The sequence below is a fragment of the Fusarium redolens genome, assembly GCF_020744475.1.
Source record: "Fusarium redolens strain MPI-CAGE-AT-0023 chromosome Unknown BKA55scaffold_13, whole genome shotgun sequence".
Classification (NCBI taxonomy): Eukaryota; Fungi; Ascomycota; class Sordariomycetes; order Hypocreales; family Nectriaceae; genus Fusarium; species Fusarium redolens.
In genome coordinates, this window is record NW_025763676.1 from 919507 (window position 1) to 942609 (window position 23103).

The window sequence follows — 23103 nt, forward strand, 5'->3', positions numbered from 1 at the left end:
CATCAACCTTTAAGAGCTGGGTTCCATTTTGTTGGAGCCAGGCGGCAAGGTGATATCATATCCCATAACAGAGGGGATTTAGCACGGAGAGCACTTTTATAAGAGACGACGTATTGAGCAGTTAAGGAGGTGTAGTTGCGAAACAAGAAATCAGCCAGTCACTTCGTTATCGACGCCATCATATCTAACCCATAGTAGCCTCCCATATCCCATAGACAATGTTTTATCTAGTTCCGGCCGAAGATATAACTCCCACAAACTATTTGGACTTATCTAGTGAGTCTCTGCCCACTTCTTAAACCAATCTAGTGCTTCAGGGTTGGCAACGCTGGCATTGGTCTTGACATTCATGCCAGAAAGGATCTGTTTCACTGCAACCTCGATCCTGCGTTGAATGTTAACATCACACATCGTATGGAGATTCTTGAGGGGTAGACTTACTTCTTCCCATTGCCAGTCTTTGGCACGCCGCCTCCACACTCCTCTACAACACCAGGGACATGGCGAGGGCTCAATTCAGACTTGATCTTGGCCTTAATCCTTAGGCGCAGGTCATCGTTGAATTCATGTCCAGGAACCATCACCACGAAGAGACATACAGTCTCGTCTGAGTCTGTCTCCCGTCTACGTCCAATGCAGACTGCATCCTCGACCTCAGATGCGAAGAAGCGTGTGAGAATGTTGTAGATCTCGGCCGAGCCGAATCTCACCCCTGATGGCTTTAGCACACCATCTGATCGTCCAAGCATGACAAGGCTGCCGGTTGCAGGGTCGGGAATCTTGACGAAATCACCGTGATGCCATACTGCGCCCTCAGTGCCGCAGATGTTTTCGAATCTCTCAAAGTAAGCCGATTGATACTTGGCCTCGCCGTTGGGGCCGAAAAAGGTTAGGGGTTGGCAAAGGAAAGGCTTGATGCAGACGAGATCACCTGGCTCATCGGCCTTGATGGGCTCGCCTGTGACGGAGTCAACAGCACGGATAGCCATACCAAGACCAGCACACTGGATCTCGCCAACGCGGACAGGGAGGAGTGGACAAGGGGCTCCAAACAGTGAGATAATGTCTGTTCCACCAGTAATCGAGCCGAGGTTGATATGCTTGGGGAAGGCTTCATAGACAAACTTGAAGGTTGATGGAGGGAGAGGTGAAGCAGTCGAATAAATAGCTTGCAGATTTGAAAGATCGATCGACTCGTCATGAATAGGGTAGATGTTGTTGGCCTCTAGTGCAGTCAGGTAGGCGGCCGAGGTACCGAAGTGAGTGACCTTGAGGTCAGAGAGGAGGCGTGGGAGTGAGAGGTGAGCATGAGGGCGGAAAGGAGAGCCAGAGTAAACAATGATAGTAGAGCCCACGGCAAGGGCTCCAATGCTCCAGTGCCACATCATCCAGGAAGTAGTCGTATAGTAGAGCATTCGAGATGACGAGTCGAGTGAGCAGTGAAGAAGATGCTCCTTCTTGTGCTGCAGCAGCGTACCCAAAGCTGTATGGACAATGGCCTTAGGGAGGCCAGTTGTACCACTGGAGTAGAGAACGTAGAGAGGATGAGCTGGAGGAAGCTGCTCGAACTTCAAGGGGTCTTCAGAAGCAGACTCGAGCATCTTGGCGTAATCAACAGCCAACACGCCATGCTTCTCAAGCTCTTCAAGACCAAGTCCACCAGAGCTGATGTTGTTAATCACAACTACTCTCTCAAGCCCCTTGTCCTTCAATGCAGCCACAATCTCAGTCGTCTTTGCTACACTAGACCACTCCTTGCCGTTGTAGACTGTGCCGTTATCGGCAAATAGCACCTTGGGCGCAATCTGGTTCAGACGGTCCAGCACAGCTGAGACACCGTTATCAGGACTTATACCAGTCCAAATGGCGCCGATTGTGGCGGCAGCAAGCATAGCAACCAGCGCTTCGACATGATTTGAGACGAAACCCGCAACAACATCATTGGGCTTAAGACCAGCTGCACGCAGGGCATTAGAACAACGACGGACCGCCTCACGCAACTCCGCCCATGAAGTAGTCACTGTGGAGTTTGGCAACTCAGTAACGGTGATGACAGCTGGAGCTGTGGGCTCGGGAAGTGGAGAGGTTGCGGGAAAGAGGAGGTTCTCGGCGAAGTTGAGACGTGAGCCCGAGAAGAAGTCTGGTCGAGGGTACATAGGAGCATTTTGAGGAAGGACCTGCAGAGATGTTTAGTTGAGTTCTGGGGTTGTTTAGCCCATTGAGTGAATCTTGAGTCCGGTAACCTCTCACTTGAGACACCCCTCTCATAACTTGGCTTTCATACCTCATCAAAGGGCTTTGATGCTGTAACACCAGCAAAATGCCAAACTTCCTCCCAGAATTGAGCAACTTCATCGATAGACCACTTGTACAGTGCTGGGTAACCATCGAGACTTAAACCATGCTTCTTGTTCACGTGCTCAAGAAACTTCCACATGTGAGTGGACTTTGGATCCGAATGCCTCCAGAGGACATTATCATCAGAGGGAGGTGCCGCAGCAGACGGTGTAAGTTTGTCAATCGACATGACGGGCATTGGCACGAGAAGAAAGGGAGATTGAAAAGTCAATCAAGCCCTCGGAGAGACGATTGTTTGGGGAATAGTGACGATTCCGAGGAGTTCAGATACCAATGAGACGGTGGCGTGTAAGAGGCAATAGACACAGTCAACGGAAAGATTGAGTGGTTTATGGGAGCCAAGATGAAGCAAGAGAGATGCCGTTTAATTGTTGAGAAGATTGTAATTCTTAACCCAACGCTACGGACTTGGGATTCCGTGTTTCCAGACAGCTCGGAATCTTTCTCTAATGACCCAACCGCTGAAAGCCGTCCCCTCCCGTTCTCGGCTCCCCGCCATCGAGTCCCGTCTCTTACCCCGAAGTGGCTGTGGTGGGGGAGGCTGAGGTCATGATGTGTGGCTTGTTTCAAGCTGAGGATTTAAGGGTTATCCATCATGACAACTATTGATGGGCTTTGATAACTTGAACGGTATCGTAATTGCTCAGGGGACTTGCGAGATTAGTGTGTCTTGAGCTGTGAGTTGTCACTTTTCTTCGTAAATGACCTCTGTAATGTTGAGCTAAACGAGATGCCATCACTTCAAATAAAAGGAGAGCACATTGTGGTTTCTTCAGTAGAAGAATCAACGGTGACTCAAAAGCAAGTAACGAATACGCAACATAACGTGATTGTCAAAGCTCAAGGCAAAGCTGAATCAAAATCACGTTGTATGGCAGTTTGGCGAGATTAGTGCATTGTTGGTTGCCTCGCTACCTCGGTACAGTCTAAGCTTAGCTGCCGGACCGTAACTGGTAGGGAGAGCTCGGCATAGTCGATCGTCCCGAACCGCCTTGAATCCGAGATGATCAGGCCTCGATATCTTACAACAACTTCTGTTTCAAGGACATTGACTTCTTCGCATAGCATGAGACAAGCTCGATGGGGGAGTCGACCAGAAGGCAGTGGACCATCTCGGAAGTGGTGGTATGACACTTGATATCTTGAGCCTCCTCAACTCGAGAATGCGACAAGTCAATCCGGATAGCACGAAATGATCCTCACGGACCGTGTGCATTAGTTGCAGTTTTGGGCTGAAAAAGAGCTGGCGGTGAAGGTTTGGCATTAGAAGATCTTGTTCATCTTTGTTAGATGGACGTTATGCAGGGCTTTGCAACATCTTTTATCTGACCATTGATGTCGGTGTGCAACAGCAAGCGCTAAAAAGTAATGCACTTCATTGAGACTCATGTCATCCGGACATACATACACAGCTAAGCACAGCATCGTTGGCTGCAAGTGTGTGTACTCGGCTGCAGTAGCTTGTTCTGGGGGAGAAATCCCAGCTCAGGTCTCCATACGATTCATGAAAGTTATCAAGGATGAAGTGCAAAGTGACTATCAAGGCGACCGGACCAAAAGTTAAAAGAGTTCAAAGACTTGATATGCCACGAGACTCTTCCCTAACGAGAGAGCTTGAAGAAGAATGCCATCATCATCGCCGGGTGCGGCGGAGATTTTGAGAGCTTGGGCACAGCATGCCCCTGGATGATGACATCTCACTTCCTTTGGGTTTCATCATGACCAATGCTGTGCAAGACCAGCAAGATCTGATGGTGGTGAGCCGCGGCCCCCTTCAAGCTTTTGAAAGTCTGCCATTCGCTACAGGAGGCAAACGACAGAAATTTGGTGCGAGCCGAGCTAGAAGAAAAGAAAAGTGGCGTTTTCTCTTAAAGTCTCCCGTGTCTTCCCATTCGCAGGCCGGAGACCTCGGAGCCCAGGGGTTCGTCTTGAAAACAGAACCATTGGATCTTTTTTACAGGGACTTCAATTAAGGAGAGGGAGCCAAAGATATGTTCTGATCACTTTGCATCTGCATCTGGGTAGGATTCGAGGTCAGGAGCTCAGTTGAACAGGCATAGTCAGCCTTCGAGGATAACACGGCGTCATCATAGAGAATACGGGCCTCGTTTTTGAACTCTCTCGCCTCATGAAGCCCTGGCTGGATAAAGGAAGTCCCTTGTTGTCAAGGCCTGTCAAGGAAGCGAGCCTGGTCTGGAAACGAAAAGGCGAAAGACGAGACGAGAAGGCAACGCAATGCAAGTCCCCGCCGGCTGACCCCTTGAATTCCTTCTTATCCTTGTGTCCGGTCCATTCCGCGGGTGCTTGCTTGCTCTGTTGTGCTATGGATACTGTTCTGTGTGCGTTTCTCGTACATCGTACATCGCATACAGTGACACGGTCAGCGGCTCAGGTACATGTAAACAAATGCAACTTTAAACTTCCTCTCGGCTCTGATTACACTCCGTCAAGTAACTGGTATCCCCCGTCGCTTAGATGCATCACCTCAAACTCAGGTACCCAGTACTAGTTGGTGCTGGTCCCCGCTGTTTCCCATGGAGCGGAAAACCTGGACTTTTTATTGTTTTTCAATGCGCCTCCCGTTGTGCCGCTGACTCCGCAGTTTTCTTGTTTCTGTTCTCGTGGTGTAGGTCGGGTCGAATAATAACCAGTTACTCCCTGCTTCTGTCGTCTTTCTCTTCTCTTTTCATTATCACTCTTGCTGCTTGTTAGGCCGTGGTTGTGTTTCGTCGCCCACTTGCAGACAGGCTTCGGCCGAGTGATCGAGAGAGTCCACCGACTAATACCATTTATCCCATCACAAGCATCCAGCTCTAAACTAAACCCAGGGCTGATTAATTACCCCTCGAGCATCAATTCGCTTTGTTGCTCTCGATCAGTACTCTTCAGCAGTATCGATCTCGCTTGACCGCCGAATTAAGTCATCGACGACCGCTACTCGATTATACGCCCTTGCGTTGCGGCCTGATCGATTTGAGCTTGGATCGATCTGTCTTCCTTGGAACGGCAACGCTTGTCTCGGTACTTGGAATTGGAACAGCAGCACAACAGTTTGTTCTGTTGTTGAGTAGTGACTGGGTAAGTGGTACTTTACATTTTTGATAATCGATATCATTCTCTCTTCATCAAATATCATCACTCTTTCATCGGTTCATCCCATCATCTGTCTGGTGTTTTAAGCGATTCTTGGCTGGACCACGGCTGGCCCCGCTACTCGAGTCGAAGGCCCACAAGCAATTTGCAGTGGGCGGATCTTCACTTTCCAAGTTTGATTCGACGCCACCTCCTGCGCCCCCCTGTGCCTCCTGGACCACGCACCACTACGCGCAGCACTGCACAGCGCTCCAATTCAACTTTAAACTCAGTCGTCACCTCTTTTTATCAATTTCATAATTCTTCCTCATCAACATCTGTTGTACCGCGTATCAGCCCCAGCTCAACATCTTTGTCTCCATTGCTTGTGTTGCAGCTTGTTCTCGATCGCGGTGCACGTTGAGTCTTGTTTTCTTTCCTGCTTCACATATCCTCATCCGCATTGAAAAGCAATTGGGTTCCCAACAACAAACCTCCTATCTACAGAATATGCTTTGCGGCGAATCGTGAATCGATTGTTAGAATTCGCACATCCACTAACACTCGCTCCTGGCTCCCAGACTCTCGACTTTCTGCCCTTCTGCGTACAATTGGGTGCCCTACCCTCCTTCGACTTCTCGCGATCTAGCCTCCCTTACGTTCGCGCCTTCACCAACCCAACGCACCTGTGCCAGGAGAGATGCCCCGTCGGCTTAATCCTTTCTCATCCTCACCCTCCATGTCTCAACCCGTCAAGTCGGGCGAGAGGCGCCCTTCTACCTCAAAAGGCAACCGTATCACCAACTTCTTCTCCAGTAGCCCCAAGTCTACAGGTGCCCAGCAGGCTCTTGCCGCTGTTCAGCAGAACCAAGCCGCTGCTACTGGATTCTCTCCTTCTCCAGGTCTGCCTACCATCTCCCTCTCAACCGCGAGCCCTGGCGACCCCAACAGCATCGATGCCTCGACAACCACTCTCTTTCAGCCCAAGTCTGCCGAGGAAATCGACCGACAGAAGCGTGCCGACGCTCAGTTTGGCCCTCTCCTCCACTCAAGTCATCGATACACCAGCCAGTCTCATGGAGAACCTCTCCAGGCCCCTGTCGAGGATGAGCCTCCTTATTATTTCATTCTTACCACTTACATCAGCTACCTGATCCTGATTGTTCTTGGTCATATTCGCGATTTCTTTGGCAAGCGTTTCGGAAACCCTAAACACTATCGCGCCCTCAAAGCCAGCAACGGCTATGCAGCTCTCAATAGTGATTTTGACAATTTTTACGTCCGACGTCTCAAGATGCGTCTGGATGATTGTTTCGCTCGTCCTACCACCGGCGTCCCTGGACGCTTCATCACACTGATGGACCGCAAGTCCGACGATTTCAACCGCACCTATCAATATACCGGCACCTACACCGAGACTCTCAACATGAGTTCATACAACTACCTTGGTTTTGCCCAGTCTGAAGGTCCCTGTGCCGACGCTGTGGAGGCGTGTGTCAAGCAGTATGGAATCAGCTTCTGCAGCCCCCGTGGTGCTGCTGGTACTTCTGATCTTGCTCTTGAGGTTGAGCGTGAGGTTGCCGAATTCGTTGGCAAGCCCGCTTCTATGGTTTTCTCTATGGGTTATGTCACAAACTCCAGCTCCTTCCCCGCCATTGTTTCCAAGGGTTGTCTGATCATTTCCGATGAACTCAACCACGCCTCCATCCGTGTTGGTGCTCGTCTTTCTGGTGCCGTTATTCAGAGCTTCAAGCACAATGATATGGCCGATCTGGAACGTGTTGTTCGCGAAGCTATCTCCCAAGGTCAACCCCGCACTCACCGTCCCTGGAAGAAGATTCTGGTCGTTGTCGAAGGTCTCTACTCTATGGAGGGTACCATGTGTGATCTTCCCGGTATTCTTGCTCTGAAGAACAAGTACAAGTTCTATCTTTTCGTTGACGAGGCTCACTCTGTCGGTGCTCTTGGCCCCCGTGGCCGTGGCGTTTGCGATTATTTTGGCATTGATCCCTCCGAAGTTGATATTCTCATGGGAACTCTGACAAAGTCTTTTGGTGCCAACGGTGGTTATATCGCAGCCGAGAAACACATTATTGACAAGCTCAAGAGCACCAACGCTGCTACTCAGTATGGCGAGACTCCGGCTCCTTGTGTGCTCATGCAAATCTTGGCTTCTCTGAAACTTATCACTGGCGAACTGTGCCCTGGCCAAGGTGAGGAGCGTCTCCAGCGCATCGCCTTCAACTCTCGTTACCTTCGTCTCGGACTTAAGCGTCTCGGTCTTATCGTCTACGGTCATGATGACTCTCCTATTATTCCGGTCATGCTCTACCACCCCGCCAAGCTCCCTGCTTTCAGTCACGAAATGCTTCGACGAAAGATCTCAGTCGTTGTTGTTGGTTACCCTGCGACCCCACTCATCAGCTCTCGCGCCCGTTTCTGTGTTTCTGCTGCCCACAACAAGGAGGATCTTGACCGTCTGCTGGCTGCATGCGACGAAGTTGGTGACATCCTGCAGATCAAGTTCTCGACCGGAGTAGCAGGAGGACTGGAACATCTTCCTGAGGGTATTGAACCCAAGCAAGAAAAGGAATGGAGAAAGGAAAGCAGAATTCCCCTCAAGGCCCCTCGTTGGAGCCTAGAAGACGTTGTCCAACACGGTGTCCAGGACTCAAAGATTCCCCTACGCTAATATCTTGGCCTCTTAATCAAATTTTGTTTCTGGTGTTTGATACATCTTTATAATCACCCATGTGCTCAGAAGTGGTCTGAGTGGTGTTTGACGCTTTTCATAGATACAACCTGTGAAGGAATGCGACGTTGCACGACGTTTAATGGCTTGTTCTTGGCGACTGTCGCCCTTTTTGCCCCCAAATTTTCATGCAAGAGGGAGGGCCTTTTTTTTCTCTTTCTTTTTTGGAATGGATTAATGGAGTTGAAGGCGTGTTGAGGTAATGGGCCATGTTGGGAATGGGAATCATGAGCAAGACTCACTCTACCAACCTAAGTCGCAAGGCTGGGATGCGTATGGCATATAGAGTAATTGTTAGTCGACAAATATAGATCTGAAGCAGCATAGATTTGCTTCAAGTAATCAAAGAAACGTATACACGAAGATCCCAAGTCATATATCTCGGTAAACATTGATACGCCGTCGCATATACTCATGGGTAACCATGGCATATCCTCTCAGCTTTTATAAAAGCTATATTCGTTATCAAATACCTTGCCTCGGAAGTTTGCTAATCTCCAAGGGGTCTATAGCATCATTGCAAGGCCGATTCCCTAACTGTTGAATGGGAATGCTGGAGGCTCGGTCTCAAACGCACAATGTTTCCTCAGAATACCTCGAACTGTCACTTCAAATGTGGCTTGAGCCTCCTAGCCATCCGTAAACTTCCATCTTGAATGGTTTCCCTGATGTTGAAGGTCCAATGGTGTTTGAAGGAGAGACAAGCTGAGGTTAATTGAGTGGACCAGGAGCTCAATACATTTCAATGAGCGGCTTGCCAGGGCTTAGATTATGTTTTGTGTCAACGCCCAAGACTTTCCTAAACGCGCACTACAACTCAAGACAGAAAACCGTCCAAGAACGGCATTAAGTTTGGTTGTTTGTTTACTGAAAAGGTATACAGAAACTATCCAATGACTGATTGAAGACGTGCATAGGAGGGTCGAATAATGGAATGGTTGGGCTGGTTAACGGGCTGCAGCAGCGGCAGCCAGGCTTCATACTTATTTAGTGGTGAGGGGCCCTGGCCGGGGTACCTACAGGGGGATGCTGTCAGTGGAGCGGGACGGGAGACAAGCCGTGTTCTCAGTGGAGGATCAGTTATTCAAAGTCCCTCCCAGGCCGGCCGCGAGGTCCACCAAGCGAGCGGCCAAGTCATGAGATAGGTACGGAGTACATCCGTGTTGGGCTCGGAAGGGCTTACTGCGGCCTGCAAATTCAGGTACTAGGTACCTTAAGACAGCTGCCATTTCAATAGGTCTAGGTAACTCGGAGTGGAGGACCTCCTCTTCCCTTTCCACCCCCAAGCGCTTCCACGAGCGAGAGCACAAGCAAGACCTGGACTGGACCAGGACCAGGACCAAGACCGAGCAAGACAAGACAAGACAAGACCTTTAGACCAAGACACAAACACCCCGTCATCATCACCACCACCAGCCGCCTTCTTCTCCTCTGGCTACCTCCGACTCTCTTATTTTCTCTTTTTATTAACGTTTCCACGGTATTTGTCCTCCTTGAGGCGTCTCGGCTTGGGTCTACTTATTCTCTTGGGATCGGCTCGTTTTTCCCACTTCGACATTGCCTTTCCTCAGCCCATTCTATCTTCTATTCGTCCATTCGATTTGTTCTCGCATTCAATCCACTCCAGTCCAATCGTCCTCCAGGCTGCGCCCACTTCCTCGACCCTGACGTCTCCCACCTCGTACTCCTGAGCATTGCTTCTCTTTTTATGACGTTCCGATCACGATTTGAATGAAAGACTTACAAGCATTCGACCGACTGTCCTTCGCCAACGCTCGTCCTCTCTCTTTCTATCTTACGGTGCCCGATCAAGCGCATCTGTCTGTTTGTGGCATCACCACCACCACCACGGTCGCCTGAATTAGTCTTTCGTCTCAGCCCCCGCCTCCGTTGTTGGCGACTGTTCTTTCATAATCGTCAGAATGATGAGCTTCGATGGTGGCACAGCTTACGCCGAGTCCGACGCCGACGACGAATACGAGCGAAGCATGGGCGACCACTCTCCTATCACCAACTCTGAGGCTTCCCCCATAGACTCCGAGCTCTCGACCTCTGCAGAGCATACTCCTACTACATACGGCCACCGCAGCAGCGCCGACCGTCTCCCAGAAACCATCATCACCGAATGGACCGTTGAGGAATGTGCTGATTTCATTGGCACCATTGGTCTTCAACAGTATGCCGATCGCTTTATAGGTGCGTCTTTGGTCCAAAGCATGCCATCCCATCTCCTCGACGGATGGTGCCACAGACATTGGAGGGGATATTGTGATAGCTAACATTTGATTACCTGCAGAAAACGAGATTGTTGGCGAGGCCCTGGTAGCGTTACAACATGATGATCTCAAGAGCATGGGCATTGCTAGTGTGGGACATCGCCTAACGATCCTCAAAAGCGTCTATGATGTCAAAAAGGCTCAAGATGTCCCCATTGAGAGCGACCATTACCTCCCCCTATGTACGTTGTCTCCGATTTCCCCTCTTGGGTGGACTGGCCTGATTCTAACCTGTAACCCCTGCAGCCGCCGACGCCGAAGCGCAATATGCTACCGCAACTATCAAGGACATCAAACATCTTGTCGAACAATTCCGTCTCCGCGATGAACGCATGAACCTACTCGAACAGGATCTGCGACGAATGACAGAAGATTTCAGACGATTGCGAGAGGATATGCTCCCGGCCTTGCGCTTGGTCAAGGATGCGCAGCAGCCTTTGCCCAATCTGAGTGGTAACAGCCAGCAGGCCTATGGCTACGAAACAACCATATCGCCCCCCGCACCAACACCACCCCCGGGCTCGAGTCAATCTGGAAGCTCTGTCAAGCGACAATATTCGACCCGCAAGATTCTCATCGGAGCTACACCAAAGAATGCATCACCCACTCAATCCACGCACGAGAGGTCAATAGCGGAGACTGCGTTGGATCCCGCAAGTGCTGCAGAGCGAGCCGTCCTATCGTCTTCCCATCTTGCAGCTATGAACGGAGGTGGTCAGGGCTCTTCCTCCCCTTCGTATCCCTCACCCAACATTCCCTCCCCGACATCTCCTCAGACCCACATGTCCGCTACGACCCTCGCCTCTCGATCCTACCGTAGTGAAGCACCGACACCCTCCACACGAACCACTTTCAACGATGAAGGTCACGCCAATGCAGTCTATACCTCCCGCGAAAAGGCACCGCAAGGGCCGCCCCGCCGACGAGAAACCCCTGTACCTGATACACCCAGTCAGAGCAACGCTTCAGTCGAGATCTTCAAATCGTTCCGTGTCAGTATGGAGGACCCCTGCTACAAGGTTCTTCCTGCTGCGCTGAAAAAGTACCAGATCAACGCTCCATGGGACCAGTATGCTCTCTATATTGTGTACGGCGATCAGGAACGTTGTCTAGGTCTCGAGGAGAAGCCATTGATTCTGTTTAAGCAACTGGATAAGGAAGGCAAGAAACCCATGTTTATGCTACGAAAGACAACAACAGCACCTTTAGATGGAGAGCCAGGAAGCGCAGGGCTGGGCAGCACCTCGAGAGGGGCGCCAACAGGCTACGATCCCCCAGGAGGAATCATCTAAACTCTACTCGGAATGGGTGCCTCATGGTGGAGGTTCCCAACAATCCAAACGCAGAGTATCGGACGGCGCCTACCGAAACCCGAGCCCATTCGAGTGGTGAGCACGAGACGCATGCTGTACGTCTGACATGCAGAGTCGGCACTAACCACCAGGTCTAGATGCGTTTCTTGGAAGTGGGACAAGGCAAGAGTCGGCAAACCTGTCGAGGTGGCCTGCATGACGTTTGGTGATGTTTGTTTCAGTGGGTCAGCGTTTCTGAGCTGAGGTGGTGAACCTGAAACACCAGCCATGGGCTATTATGGGGCGGAACGCCAGACACTCCTCTGGGCTACCCGCGTTTGTCTTGGGCTGAATCACATTATTGACAGATTCGGAAACTAAGAGGGGAGGCTTGTTTGAAGACCAGGGTTCAGAGAGTTGCAGGGCTGGGCAACTGGAGGGAGAGCTTAGAGCAACTCGGTTCCTCGGCTGGTTCCACTCGAAGCTAGGTATTTGCTTTTGTCAAAGGGATGCTCATTGAGGCAGGACGTTGCTGTGGAAGTGAACGATCAAGCCACGGCATCCATGCGCATGCAGCTTTTTTTTTCATCAAATTCATCATGGGGACATTGCGGGTTACGGCGTTTGAAAAGTCGACTAGGTGTTATTCTGCAACAAACGGCGGGAATGTTCATCATGGTTCTATTTTTGGGGGCTTGCATCTTAATTTCAGCGCAGCACAGCACAGCACAGCACGGTACAGAACAGAACATGGAGGAAGGGTTGGTAATTATGGGCGAGAAGCACGGGTTGGATCGGGTCAGGTCAGGTCAGGTCAATGTACAAACAGTGTTAGGGCTAAGAAGCCGGGATCTTTGTGAGTCGGATCTTGTGGACTCTGCCTTGCATAAGAGGATATGCTGGCAGTTGATAAGAATTGGACATGATGTTAGAGCTTTGTGGCAACAGACTCTTGCGCGGTGTAGACTAAGAGTCATCCTTTTGAAGTTGAAGTTGATAGACAACAATCATGTCTTTCTTTCATGGTACCTCTTCTAAGCACGTTTCCCATTCAATATCAAGCCACGGATATGATCATTAGGTTCTGACTTCACCTCATATACCATTGCCACTCCTCTGTAAAGTCTTCCCTCTTGCTCGCCTCAACCTCTTCGACGAACTCAACCACCGCTTCCAATGGTACTCCCCTCCTCATGCCTGTCTCGTCGTCCCAGCTTGAATGCACGCCTACCAACGCCCCCGTTTTTCGATCAAACAATCCTGCACCGCTATGTCCCCAGTACGTCCAGCAGCTATGCTTAAGAGCACCGATCTCACTATTATCCTGCGGATCTTGATCCTTATCTAGCCCACAGAAGGTCCCCTCGCTGAGAACTAGTGTGTCGTACTCTGTCTTTACACCACTGCGTTCAGCCTCGAGATCCTCGGAGCCCGGATGGCCTATGCATAGGAGCTTGGAGTTGAACTTGGGAGGTGATGATGCGATATAAGCATAGGGAAACGGTCTGTGGTGAAGCTCGGCTTTGTCGATCAGAAGTAATGCGAGATCACGTATTGGATCCCAAGCTACCACTGTCGTCGAGACAACCTTTCCATTTGATGATACGAGGACGCATGATGGGTTGGCAGTGAGCTCAGAGGGTTCTTCCGCAACGCAGTGGGCACAGGTGAGGAGGACGCCATCGGGTGAGATGCAGACTGCAGTTCCAGCCTCAGACTGTGCAAAGACGAATGTTGCGTCCACTGGACTATGGTATGTCTTTGGACTCAGGACGAGAGATCGGAGGACATCTTGGGGAAGGGGAACAGTGTGAGAGGTCAGCCAGTTGCGTTTTAAGATGAGGGCATCGTGGTGTTCTTCTGAGATGGAAAGGCGAGAGAAAGAGAGTCTTGACGATAGAGTTTCTATCTTTGGTTTGTGAGAGGAACCGTCTATTGTCTGCTCCTTTCTCGAGGGTGCAGAGGTTGAAGAGAGTGCTTGAGTTGAACTTCTTGTTTGACGTGTCATAGGTGGAGATGAGGCTGTTAAGTCAATAATGTCAGGCATGGTTTCTCTCAAGTCTCTGATTGCCTGAAGATTATTACTTCGAGTCAAGATATTGAGGAAGATGTTGGAATTTCTGTGATGAGGAAATGAACGGCTCTAGCCATATAAGTCAAAGAGGCTGAGAACGTGCTGCTGCCTAATCACGGGAAACGTCAAGGAGTCAGCGCAATTAAGAACTGAATGCCATTCATAAAATAGATACTACACACTCAAATCGACTATCTCTCTCATCCCAAAAGATAGACTATCCTGTTATTGTTGTTGTTGTTGTTGTTGTAGTATCCTTCAGTAAGCGAGCGCGTGTATCCATTGATACCATGGAGCTTCTGGCTCAAGTTGTTTCGCCTTCCACTCATCCACCACCGTCGTATAATCCTCTGGCCCATAAGGATTTGTCATCTCAGCAAACATACCATTCTTTCGATAAATTGGTAGATCCAAGTCCTTGAGCAGGAGGTCCAGATACGGAACAGCATCAAACACAAAGTCTGGAAAGCTGTGGCCAAAACCACCTGGGTATCGCCATTTTCCGAACCGACTATGAAGCACTGCCTCGTGCTGGAATCGAGATACAAATTCTGGTGAAGGGTTTCGAGGGAGAGATGGAATCATATCGTCGAAGAAGGCGTTCACCCAGAGCGATTGGACGTGGGAAACCATGGGGTTGCTGAAGTTGACCAGCATTCCCACAAAAGCAACATCTCGAGTCTTGAGGAACTGACTTGATGGTGGGATGATGAAATGGTATAGCGTATACGGCGTCAGTGCTGTCGATGGCGTTATAGCGTCATTACTAGAGAGGCCTTTATCCTCTAGCAGTGTATGATACTTGCTATTTTGCACTTTCTGTATGGGCTGATCTCTGAGACGAGGGAACTTGTCAAAGATCTCCTTGTCGACTTGATCCAGGAGTGGTTCGTAAGGGAACGACTTAGGAGACGGCATATGAGGCATTCCAATATCCTCAGCGATACCTTCTGGTAGGAATTTGATAGGGGGAACATGCTTCCAACCCGTTGCGCAGCACAGCACATCCGTATGCAATGCCGTGCCGTCAGATAAGTGCACTGTTTGCTTACCCAACCTTTCGATATCGGTAATATGTATCTTGACCAAACCTTCTTTGACAACCTCGAAAAAGTCCTTCTCATAGTTTAGAATCCCTATACTCGTTGCCACAAACATGGCATTAGACCATGGCTTGAGTTTGGCCGTCTCGGGATGAGAGTCGTATTTGTTGAGCGTAATAACGTCGTTACCAAGAATGCTCCAGAACTTATCGACGATAGCTCTCCCAATGAAGGTCCCGTGGTAGAAGTTGCGAGTCTTCACGTAACCATCTGCTGCACCCCAACTGCACGGACTGAACCATGTTAACATCCGTATATGGGCGAGTTTCTCGAGCCACTTCTTAAAAGGTGTAACATAAGGAGGAGCATTCCAAGCGGGGCCATGACCGGATTCTATGAGAGTCAGTGAAGTCGACATATGTCCCTACGATGTTACTTGCCTCGAATGACCCAGTTCACTTGGATGCCTTTGGTGGCATATAGATACACCATGTCCCAGGCCGACTTTGTACCTCCGAATACTGTCACTGACCTGGCCGTTTCGTATGTATCTTCATGGTTGCGTAAGTCTTTTCCGTGGAATATGGGAGCCTCAAAGTCTTCCTGGCCTTCGAATATTGGTAGAAAGGGTTCTGAAGTGAGACCCGTCGCAAGAACCAGTCTTTTGGTCCTAATCTTGATATGATAACCAACTTTGGTGTCTTTTACCGTTAGGATCCAACCACCGTTCGCTTGGTGCTCTGCCGTCTCAACTTTGTGCTCAAATCGAATCTTTTCGTATATATCAAAGTGTCGAGCATAGGTCTCCAGGTATCTGTGTACTATCTGGCCAGGAATGTGCTGGCCTGGCTTGACACCAAAAGTGTCTGTGTCCATGGGAAAATCAGGGTACTCGAAAGTACCCAACATGTTGTTGGTTTTCAGGCCTGTATAAAGGCGATGTTTTGCCCAAGTGCCACCAAGCGTAGCAGCTGAGTCGAAAACCGCCAGAGATTCTTCGGGGTGTAACTGATGGCGAGTCTTCGCCGCAACCAACCCAGCCCAACCTGATATATGTAAGCTTGCTGTCCCTTGGCATATCCTTTAATATCTCAGTCGATATGAAAGTCACTTTCTTACCCGCTCCAACAACTGCCACGTCAAGAGTCTCCATTATCAATATCTTGAGATCGGGTTCACGACTAACATGTAAGAGCGATAAAGATAACTAAAAGAAATGTGGTTGACTTCTCGGGGCGAACCTCTTTTTCATATGTTCAGCTGGCTCTCAAGTCCGAGACATGACAAGAAATGTGAGTCAGCTTACGCCGCTCTGCCACTTGTTTGTTGCATTGGATGGTTGTTCGTATTACATACGCAGCTAGATATGCAAGATGCTGCAGGTTCCAAGCGTCCAAGTTACCCGAGGTAAACATTTCTTAGATACCATTGTTCCACGAGCTGCGAGTCTTCAGAGGCTGTGGCTAGTTGAGAGAGTCGTCCCTTTAAGTTTGTTGATGTATTATCTGGCATTTTAATGCTCGATCCAAAGGTCATACTTATCACAATATGTTTCCCGTGCTGGCGATACAATACATAACAGCATGAGGGTGTGAAAGCGGTGATTCTTCAATACGAAGATACACCAATGCAACATAAATAAATTAAGAACAAATATAATCAACGGTTGATTAGAATAAGCAATCATGCACGTTCTCTTGACAGGTTTCCTCGTCATGCAAGTCTTGTTACTTGACCATGGGACAGTAGGGCTTGGTATAGGGTAGTGCTCTCATAAGTCGGCGCTGCTGATGAGCTGTGTGCCTCACACCAGATCTGCTATCTGTCTCGAGGCTACACGTCCTGATTCAAGCTCAGAGTTCCTTATTAATTCGATCCAACTGTACTGGTTAACTGGAACCATCACTGGTGTTGCATTGCACCCATGGCTGCGTCAAAGCAAATATTCACTCAGTTGAGGTGTTGCTGCAGGGTTCATGGTTCTTGAGTCACGCCTGCAATATCACCTGCTCAACAGATAGAGTTGGCGACACCAACACCAAGAGCAAAACATAACTTCGACTTAGCTACACCATTTCACAGAGATTATATTTATCTAGATAAAGCTGGCGATGAAACGACAGCAACACTATGATACATCTCTGGGTATGTGTTGCAAAGGGAACGGAGCCTATTTTTGACAATCAAAACTAGCCGTGGTTGCATGAGAGTCTGAATAGGAAATAAGCGGAGGTATGACATGAGTCGTGCACCGGGGAGGATACGGAGACCAACGCTCGAAGCTCTCCAACCCAACTCGTTAAAGGTGGCTTCGGTAAGGGATGTCATGCCGATGAGTACTCCGTAGCTGGATAGTAAGGGATGCCAAGCCGGCTGGCTCCAGATACTACTCGACTCATGACCGTGAAAGCAAAGGAGTCACGACGAACAACCACCTTGGGTGAGAACTACGAAAGTGGCTGGATGCAATAACGTGTGTAGGATGGCTAAATGGATGAAGGGAACAGGTATATAAAACTTCACTTATTGGTGTTGCCTGTCTTTGCGAATCTTGGCCTGACATCTGGCAGCATCTCATAACAGAAACCCCTGTTCTGGGCCATACGTGGATATGGAGCCGAAATTGCTAGTGATGATGTTAACCAGGGCAGACATGGGGCCTGGATGTTAAGCGGAAGAATACTGCTGCAAATCGATGAATGAGACCCATACGATACAGAGATCCCAAAGTTAAATAACGAATAAACCCCTGAGCAAAGTTGATCAGGGGCATCATCGTTCATTATCCTTGGCCGGACTAGGAATGGGTCAGGGACGGGGGTTGACCTCACTTTATAGATGCAGGATTGCAGGGGCCTGTCAAGCGCGGCAACGGACGCAAGTGGATATCTCGGGGTCGTAGTAAATTGCGCTGGAGCCTTCTAAAGGCTTTGATATTTTGCACTGATCGCCGCAAGATTCTGGAGTCATCACTGATCAAGCTGGTCAAGCAGCACAGACTAGACAAGAGCCATGTAAATCTTGAAGCCACAGGGCATATGAGGTGATGTGCCAATATGGTTGACGAATAGTGACAGAACAAGGTACGAGTTTCTTGCCAGAGACATTTCCGGTAATATCTAAGAAACGGAATGTCACTGGAATGGTGAGCAACTGCCGTTCGAGAACATAACCCAACGTCTGGTTGCACTGGACGCCTTGCCGTGTATGCGTCTGTCATATAGGATTGTATGTGAAACTTTGGCATCCGCATTTGCTCCGACTTATTCATGGGCTTACGCTATGCATAAAGTCCCATTTGAAAATGTGTGTTTTGCTGCAGGTACCGCCCACACACATTCGACCGAGATCTGTACAAGAAAGAGTGTAATAAACTCCGCGTTTGGACTTGAATATTGGACAGATGCCGGCTGGCTGCATCTACCTCCAGTTTGAGCCACGGAATGGCAGTCGTACGAGCAGTCGACGGATATAGGAGCGGGTGGGTGTTGGTGTCACAGGCTAAAGGAGTATTTCTATCAACAATTAGATTCTGAGTAGCGCCAGACATAAACGACTGTCAGTGAACAGCGACAACCTTTTATCTGAGCGCCTTCAGCAGAAGGTTGATCGACGGCCAGGACGCAACCAAAAACGATATCAGCAGTTTTGATACAAACAGGGTCCGAATTTCAATTCAATTGCTGAACAGGCCTGTCCTGCGTCCTGCAAGAAGCCAGGGTTCATCGGAGCTTGACTAGAGGCTCGGGCCCACAAGGTGCTCCGGATCCATCGGTTCCCCGGCTTGCTTGCAGTTTTGTTTGATCCATGTAGGATATTGAATCAACAAATTCTCCTTCGGACGAAAGCAACTCAGATTGCTACAAGTTGGTTGAAGAATAGCGACGACGAGCATTGGCTCGAAGAAACAAGAAGACACAGCAGCATTAGAAGTGCGCAAACCATTGCGATAGTATGGAAACACCTTGCTGCTTCGAGTTGATCAAGTTGTCTAGGCTAGATCCCAATGTGTCTTGTCTCAATGTTGTCTCAAATGAGATCGTCACCGAAAATCTTCAACAATTGAGGACTTACCTTACAAAATACATGTATCAGAATTCTGGGTTTAACTTACATATCTGAGAGCCCTGTGAGGAAATAGAAGCCAATTCGAAGATTTGGAGCATCTATGGGGAAAGGGCATTGGCCACCCAACACAAGCCAACAGGGCAAAAATTCGTTTCTTCCCATTCCAGCTACGTGGGATCGTGAATCGTGATAGCCGTGTGCAAGACGGAAGACTCTTGTTGCAAGGACCTTTTCGCGTGGTGACTTATAGCCCCAGCAACAGAGGCACTGAAACTCCTTTCTGGGGAGGTCCTTTGGTACAGAGCAAACGAGCCAGCGAGGATTTAAATTATCCTGGTGGAGTCGACAAGGCCCAAAGTTCGTGGGTCAGAAACCAGCTCATGACAGGTTTGGAAATGGTCATGGACGGAGTTGGTACTCTTGGACTAGCTTCTGCTTCTTATGAAGCGAAGCGAAAGATCATCTCTTGGATAGCAACAAGTAGCGCGGGCCCTGGGTTTGTCTTGGCTGGGCCTGAGCTACCAGCAGCTAGTAAATATTTAAGGTGAAGTGTGATTTGCTAATCATCCATAAAAATGAAAACAGACACGAACTGCTTCCCCTGAAGGGTGCAGTTTGAGAAACCAAGAAATCGTCCATTAGCGGGGAGATTTACTGCGAGCCAGGGTCTTTGCTGATGTCTTCAAGATCTGGAAAAGACCTGGAAGTCAAAGTTCGCCCGGGTATCTTGGGAGAACGTACTCCGTGCTTTCTGACAAAACTCGGGTAATATAACTGCTGGCCCTCGTTGCTTGTAACCTGGAGTTATCGAAGATGGTCAAATTTGGCGGGAGATCACCTCAGTGGCTCTGGTGGATGCAGTTTTAGCAGGCGGACGCATGCAGTGGGCGCAATCTGGGTAGTAACCTGACTTGGGGTGGTGCGCCTTCGAGTCCTCCACCTACCCAGCTCGGGTTAAGACCCTCCGCTCTGGGGCGAGGCTCTAGCCCTGTTCGCCGCCAGGACGACCTGTCTCGGCCTCTCAGTGGACGGGTGAGCTTCTACTGGAAGCTTGGGTGGGCTCAGTTGGCGATGGGTAGGACGAGGTCAGGGGCTGGTTTATCTCGAATCGCCGTTGATGCTTGCACTTGTAGGGCACCGAGAAGGACCAATCGGTCTCATTGTTGTGTGGCCAGACCGACGCATCGCAGTGGGAGGATATTCGTATGAGAATTTCTGATGAAAAGTATGTCTGAAGATTTAAAGTCGATTGATTGAAGTATTTAGTAAATGTGATGATGTCGATAAGGGAAGTTGTGGTGCGGTACATAAAGTTGATGGTGTTTGAGTGAGTGGATAGATGGATGGATGGAGCTTGAGCTGGAGAGGGAGGTCGGATGGAGTGGACAAAAAGGGTCGGGGCGACGGCGACGGCCGCAGGGTTCTTTCTAGCTGCAGGTTCGTGCAGCAGAAGCGTCCGCTGTAAATTGATGGCGGGGCTTTTTTGGTAGGCTGGGGGTACTTGATGTTTGGTGGATAAATCCCCAGAATCTTGTGTACCTGAAAACGGATGATTGAACCTCTACTTATGAAGTTGACTGAGACATACTGAAAAGCTACTGGTGTTGTGGTCAGCTGGTAAACTCTATAGTCAAGAATCGAATTTCAGGTAACGACGACGATGACGGTTACAATTGAGTCAACTTAATTATGATCGATTTTATATATCTCTAAGAACAAGACGAGGAGCAAGTTGGATATTGTCCCAGTGGAGGGCTATCCTTCATCCTTCTGTACTTCAGTGGTTACTGGTGCTGTGACTCTAGCAGTTAGTTAGCAGCATTCTCCCGTAACCTGTATCCGTACCGAACCGTGCCTTAGGTACCTTTACCTTACCAATTGAAGCTTACCTAGGTCATTAATCTGTCTGCGGACATTATGTTATTGTTGCCGCTGCCACTGGCCAAGTCGAGCCCGCGCCCACTCTCAGGTTGGGATTACCCACTCAAGTGGAAGCACACGCCCCCCTGCCCGGACCTGCTTTGTACTGTACCTACTTGCAGGTAGTTAACTCCATCTCTAGTCGGGTCTGTAGCTCACATTCCCTCCCCCCCTAAAGGCCCCTACCACTAAGAATCCTCCTCACTCCTCTCTCCTTCAGCTCCTCTCTCTCCTCCGGCCTTTTCCCTCTCCACTTGCATTTGCATTGCATTTCGCCCAATTCCATCCATCCACCAACTTCAGCCGGCCGAGCTCCTGTTTTCGCCCATCGTCAATTTCTCACCTCGAAAGTCGCTCTTTTCTGCTGCTCGACCTGAGCTCGACTTGGACCTGAGTATCGTCGTCGCTCTCGATACATCTCTCGACACCGCCCCTTGGTCCTCGGAGATCGCTCTAATCTCACCTCCCGTCGCGCGTAAAACCATCCGGCAACAAAAGTTGACTGGTCGATCACGATGAACTCCCAAGGCAACAGTGATGTCTCCCCCGAGGCTATGCAGTCGCGAATTCAGCAGGCTCGTCGCGAAGCCGAAACTCTGAAGGACCGAATTAAGAGGAAGAAGGATGATCTCGCCGACACAACTCGTACGTGCTTCCCGATTGCCTAGTCGCCCCGAATTCTTCTGGGAAACGAAACAACGATGGCTATCAATAATGATTTTTATCGACACGCGTCTTGACAACATGTTGTTTTCAACTATGAATCAATGCTGACTAGTTCCTTTCAATTGTTTAGTTCGCGCTGTCGCGCAACAGGCTCATGAGCCTATTCCCAAGAATCAGCTTATGAAGGCCAAGCGAACACTGAAGGGTCACTTGGCTAAGATCTACGCCATGCACTGGTCAACCGACAGGAGGCACCTGGTTTCTGCTTCTCAGGATGGCAAGCTCATCATTTGGGACGCCTATACCACCAACAAGGTCCACGCCATTCCCCTGCGCTCCTCCTGGGTCATGACTTGCGCCTATGCTCCCAGCGGCAACTTCGTTGCTTGCGGTGGTCTCGACAACATCTGCTCCATCTACAACTTGAACCAGCAACGCGATGGCCCTACCCGTGTTGCTCGTGAGCTTTCTGGCCACGCCGGCTATCTTTCCTGCTGTCGATTCATCAACGACCGCAGCATCCTAACATCCTCTGGTGACATGACCTGTATGAAGTGGGATATTGAGACGGGCCAGAAGGTTACTGAGTTTGCTGACCATCTTGGTGATGTGATGAGCATCAGCCTCAACCCTACCAACCAAAACACCTTCATCTCTGGTGCTTGTGATGCTTTCGCCAAGCTTTGGGATATTCGCGCTGGAAAGGCTGTCCAGACCTTTGCTGGCCATGAGTCCGATATTAACGCCATCCAATTCTTCCCTGACGGTCATTCCTTCGTGACCGGATCGGATGATGCTACTTGCCGTCTCTTCGATATCCGCGCGGATCGCGAACTTAACCTCTACGGAGTAAGTGTGGAGCTTGGCAAATTGGTTCTTGAACCTCGACTAACTCAATTGGCAGTCCGAGTCCATTCTCTGTGGTATCACCTCGGTGGCTACATCCGTATCAGGTCGTCTTCTTTTCGCTGGTTACGATGACTTTGAGTGCAAGGTAAGGCATAATTGTGCTTGTAATTACAAGCTCATACTCTGGAACTCGTGAGCTAATACAACAATTAGGTTTGGGATATTACTCGAGGCGAGAAGGTCGGCTCTCTCGTTGGCCACGAGAACCGTGTCAGCTGTTTGGGCGTAAGCAACGACGGCACGAGCTTGTGCACAGGATCTTGGGATTCTCTGGTAAGTTGCTTCCTATGACAAGATCGCATACCAAGGGCAAAGTGACTAACAACATCAGCTTAAAATCTGGGCATACTAATTGTTCCTTGCGACTATGAACCTTTTGTCTGGATATATAAATGCCAGTACGTGCCGCGGCGACTATACCATCTGTGTTCGAACGATTATATTGCCCATCGAATCCGAAATCCAAGGACGCCTACCTTGATCGCGACTACTAGCGAATGCAGGACGACGTGACGAACCGCACCTTACCTTTAACACATACCCCTACCGACGACTTTCCCCAGCCGGACTCGATTATTCGTGGTGGATTTGGGGAAGAAAATACACTGGCTGATGCGATACCTCCTTTTCATTATTCCCTATTTACTGTTTTCCCCGTTTCCTGTTTTTTTCT

General features: G+C 49.5%; 6 protein-coding genes across 6 annotated transcripts; 3 read left to right on the forward strand and 3 right to left on the reverse strand.

Moving 5' to 3' along the window:
• Nucleotides 1-105: 105 nt before the first annotated feature.
• BKA55DRAFT_576204 (uncharacterized protein) lies at nt 106-2305 on the reverse strand. Its single transcript, XM_046193471.1, has 2 exons — nt 442-2305; nt 106-385 (listed from the first exon to the last, which is right to left on the reverse strand). The coding sequence occupies exons 1-2, from the start codon at nt 2154-2156 to the stop codon at nt 274-276; spliced, it is 1827 nt and encodes a 608-aa protein (XP_046046511.1). The 5' UTR covers nt 2157-2305; the 3' UTR covers nt 106-273.
• A 3425-nt stretch (nt 2306-5730) lies between these two features.
• On the forward strand, nt 5731-8543 carry BKA55DRAFT_576209 (pyridoxal phosphate-dependent transferase). The gene has a single exon (XM_046193472.1). The coding sequence runs from the start codon at nt 6131-6133 to the stop codon at nt 8120-8122; it is 1992 nt and encodes a 663-aa protein (XP_046046512.1). The 5' UTR covers nt 5731-6130; the 3' UTR covers nt 8123-8543.
• A 1302-nt stretch (nt 8544-9845) lies between these two features.
• BKA55DRAFT_108994 (uncharacterized protein) lies at nt 9846-12032 on the forward strand. Its single transcript, XM_046184712.1, has 3 exons — nt 9846-10378; nt 10479-10640; nt 10705-12032. The coding sequence occupies exons 1-3, from the start codon at nt 10105-10107 to the stop codon at nt 11748-11750; spliced, it is 1482 nt and encodes a 493-aa protein (XP_046046513.1). The 5' UTR covers nt 9846-10104; the 3' UTR covers nt 11751-12032.
• An 808-nt stretch (nt 12033-12840) lies between these two features.
• Nucleotides 12841-13797, reverse strand: BKA55DRAFT_596366 (trypsin-like cysteine/serine peptidase domain-containing protein; the record flags this gene model as incomplete). Its single annotated transcript, XM_046195935.1, has 1 exon — nt 12841-13797. One exon carries the CDS (start codon nt 13795-13797, stop codon nt 12841-12843), a length of 957 nt encoding a protein of 318 aa, XP_046046514.1.
• A 285-nt stretch (nt 13798-14082) lies between these two features.
• Nucleotides 14083-16020, reverse strand: BKA55DRAFT_596367 (uncharacterized protein; the record flags this gene model as incomplete). Its single annotated transcript, XM_046195936.1, has 3 exons — nt 14083-15260; nt 15308-15913; nt 15987-16020. The coding sequence occupies 3 exons, from the start codon at nt 16018-16020 to the stop codon at nt 14083-14085; spliced, it is 1818 nt and encodes a 605-aa protein (XP_046046515.1).
• Nucleotides 16021-20888: 4868 nt separating this feature from the next.
• BKA55DRAFT_576221 (WD40-repeat-containing domain protein) lies at nt 20889-22783 on the forward strand. Its single transcript, XM_046193473.1, has 4 exons — nt 20889-21500; nt 21652-22370; nt 22426-22515; nt 22584-22783. The coding sequence occupies exons 1-4, from the start codon at nt 21371-21373 to the stop codon at nt 22719-22721; spliced, it is 1077 nt and encodes a 358-aa protein (XP_046046516.1). The 5' UTR covers nt 20889-21370; the 3' UTR covers nt 22722-22783.
• Nucleotides 22784-23103: the final 320 nt, after the last annotated feature.

Bases quoted from the DNA above. Each gene is read 5' to 3' on its own strand.
- BKA55DRAFT_108994 (XM_046184712.1), top strand. From the start codon at position 10,105: ATGATGAGCTTCGATGGTGGCACAGCTTACGCCGAGTCCGACGCCGAC. The intron at 10,379-10,478 runs GTGCGTCTTTGG...GATTACCTGCAG, and splicing joins GTATGCCGATCGCTTTATAG to AAAACGAGATTGTTGGCGAG. The intron at 10,641-10,704 runs GTACGTTGTCTC...TAACCCCTGCAG, and splicing joins CGACCATTACCTCCCCCTAT to CCGCCGACGCCGAAGCGCAA.
- BKA55DRAFT_576209 (XM_046193472.1), top strand. From the start codon at position 6,131: ATGCCCCGTCGGCTTAATCCTTTCTCATCCTCACCCTCCATGTCTCAA.
- BKA55DRAFT_576221 (XM_046193473.1), top strand. From the start codon at position 21,371: ATGAACTCCCAAGGCAACAGTGATGTCTCCCCCGAGGCTATGCAGTCG. The intron at 21,501-21,651 runs GTACGTGCTTCC...TCAATTGTTTAG, and splicing joins TGATCTCGCCGACACAACTC to TTCGCGCTGTCGCGCAACAG. The intron at 22,371-22,425 runs GTAAGTGTGGAG...CTCAATTGGCAG, and splicing joins GCGAACTTAACCTCTACGGA to TCCGAGTCCATTCTCTGTGG.
- BKA55DRAFT_576204 (XM_046193471.1), bottom strand. From the start codon at position 2,156: ATGTACCCTCGACCAGACTTCTTCTCGGGCTCACGTCTCAACTTCGCC. The intron at 386-441 runs GTAAGTCTACCC...CATTCAACGCAG, and splicing joins AAGACTGGCAATGGGAAGAA to GATCGAGGTTGCAGTGAAAC.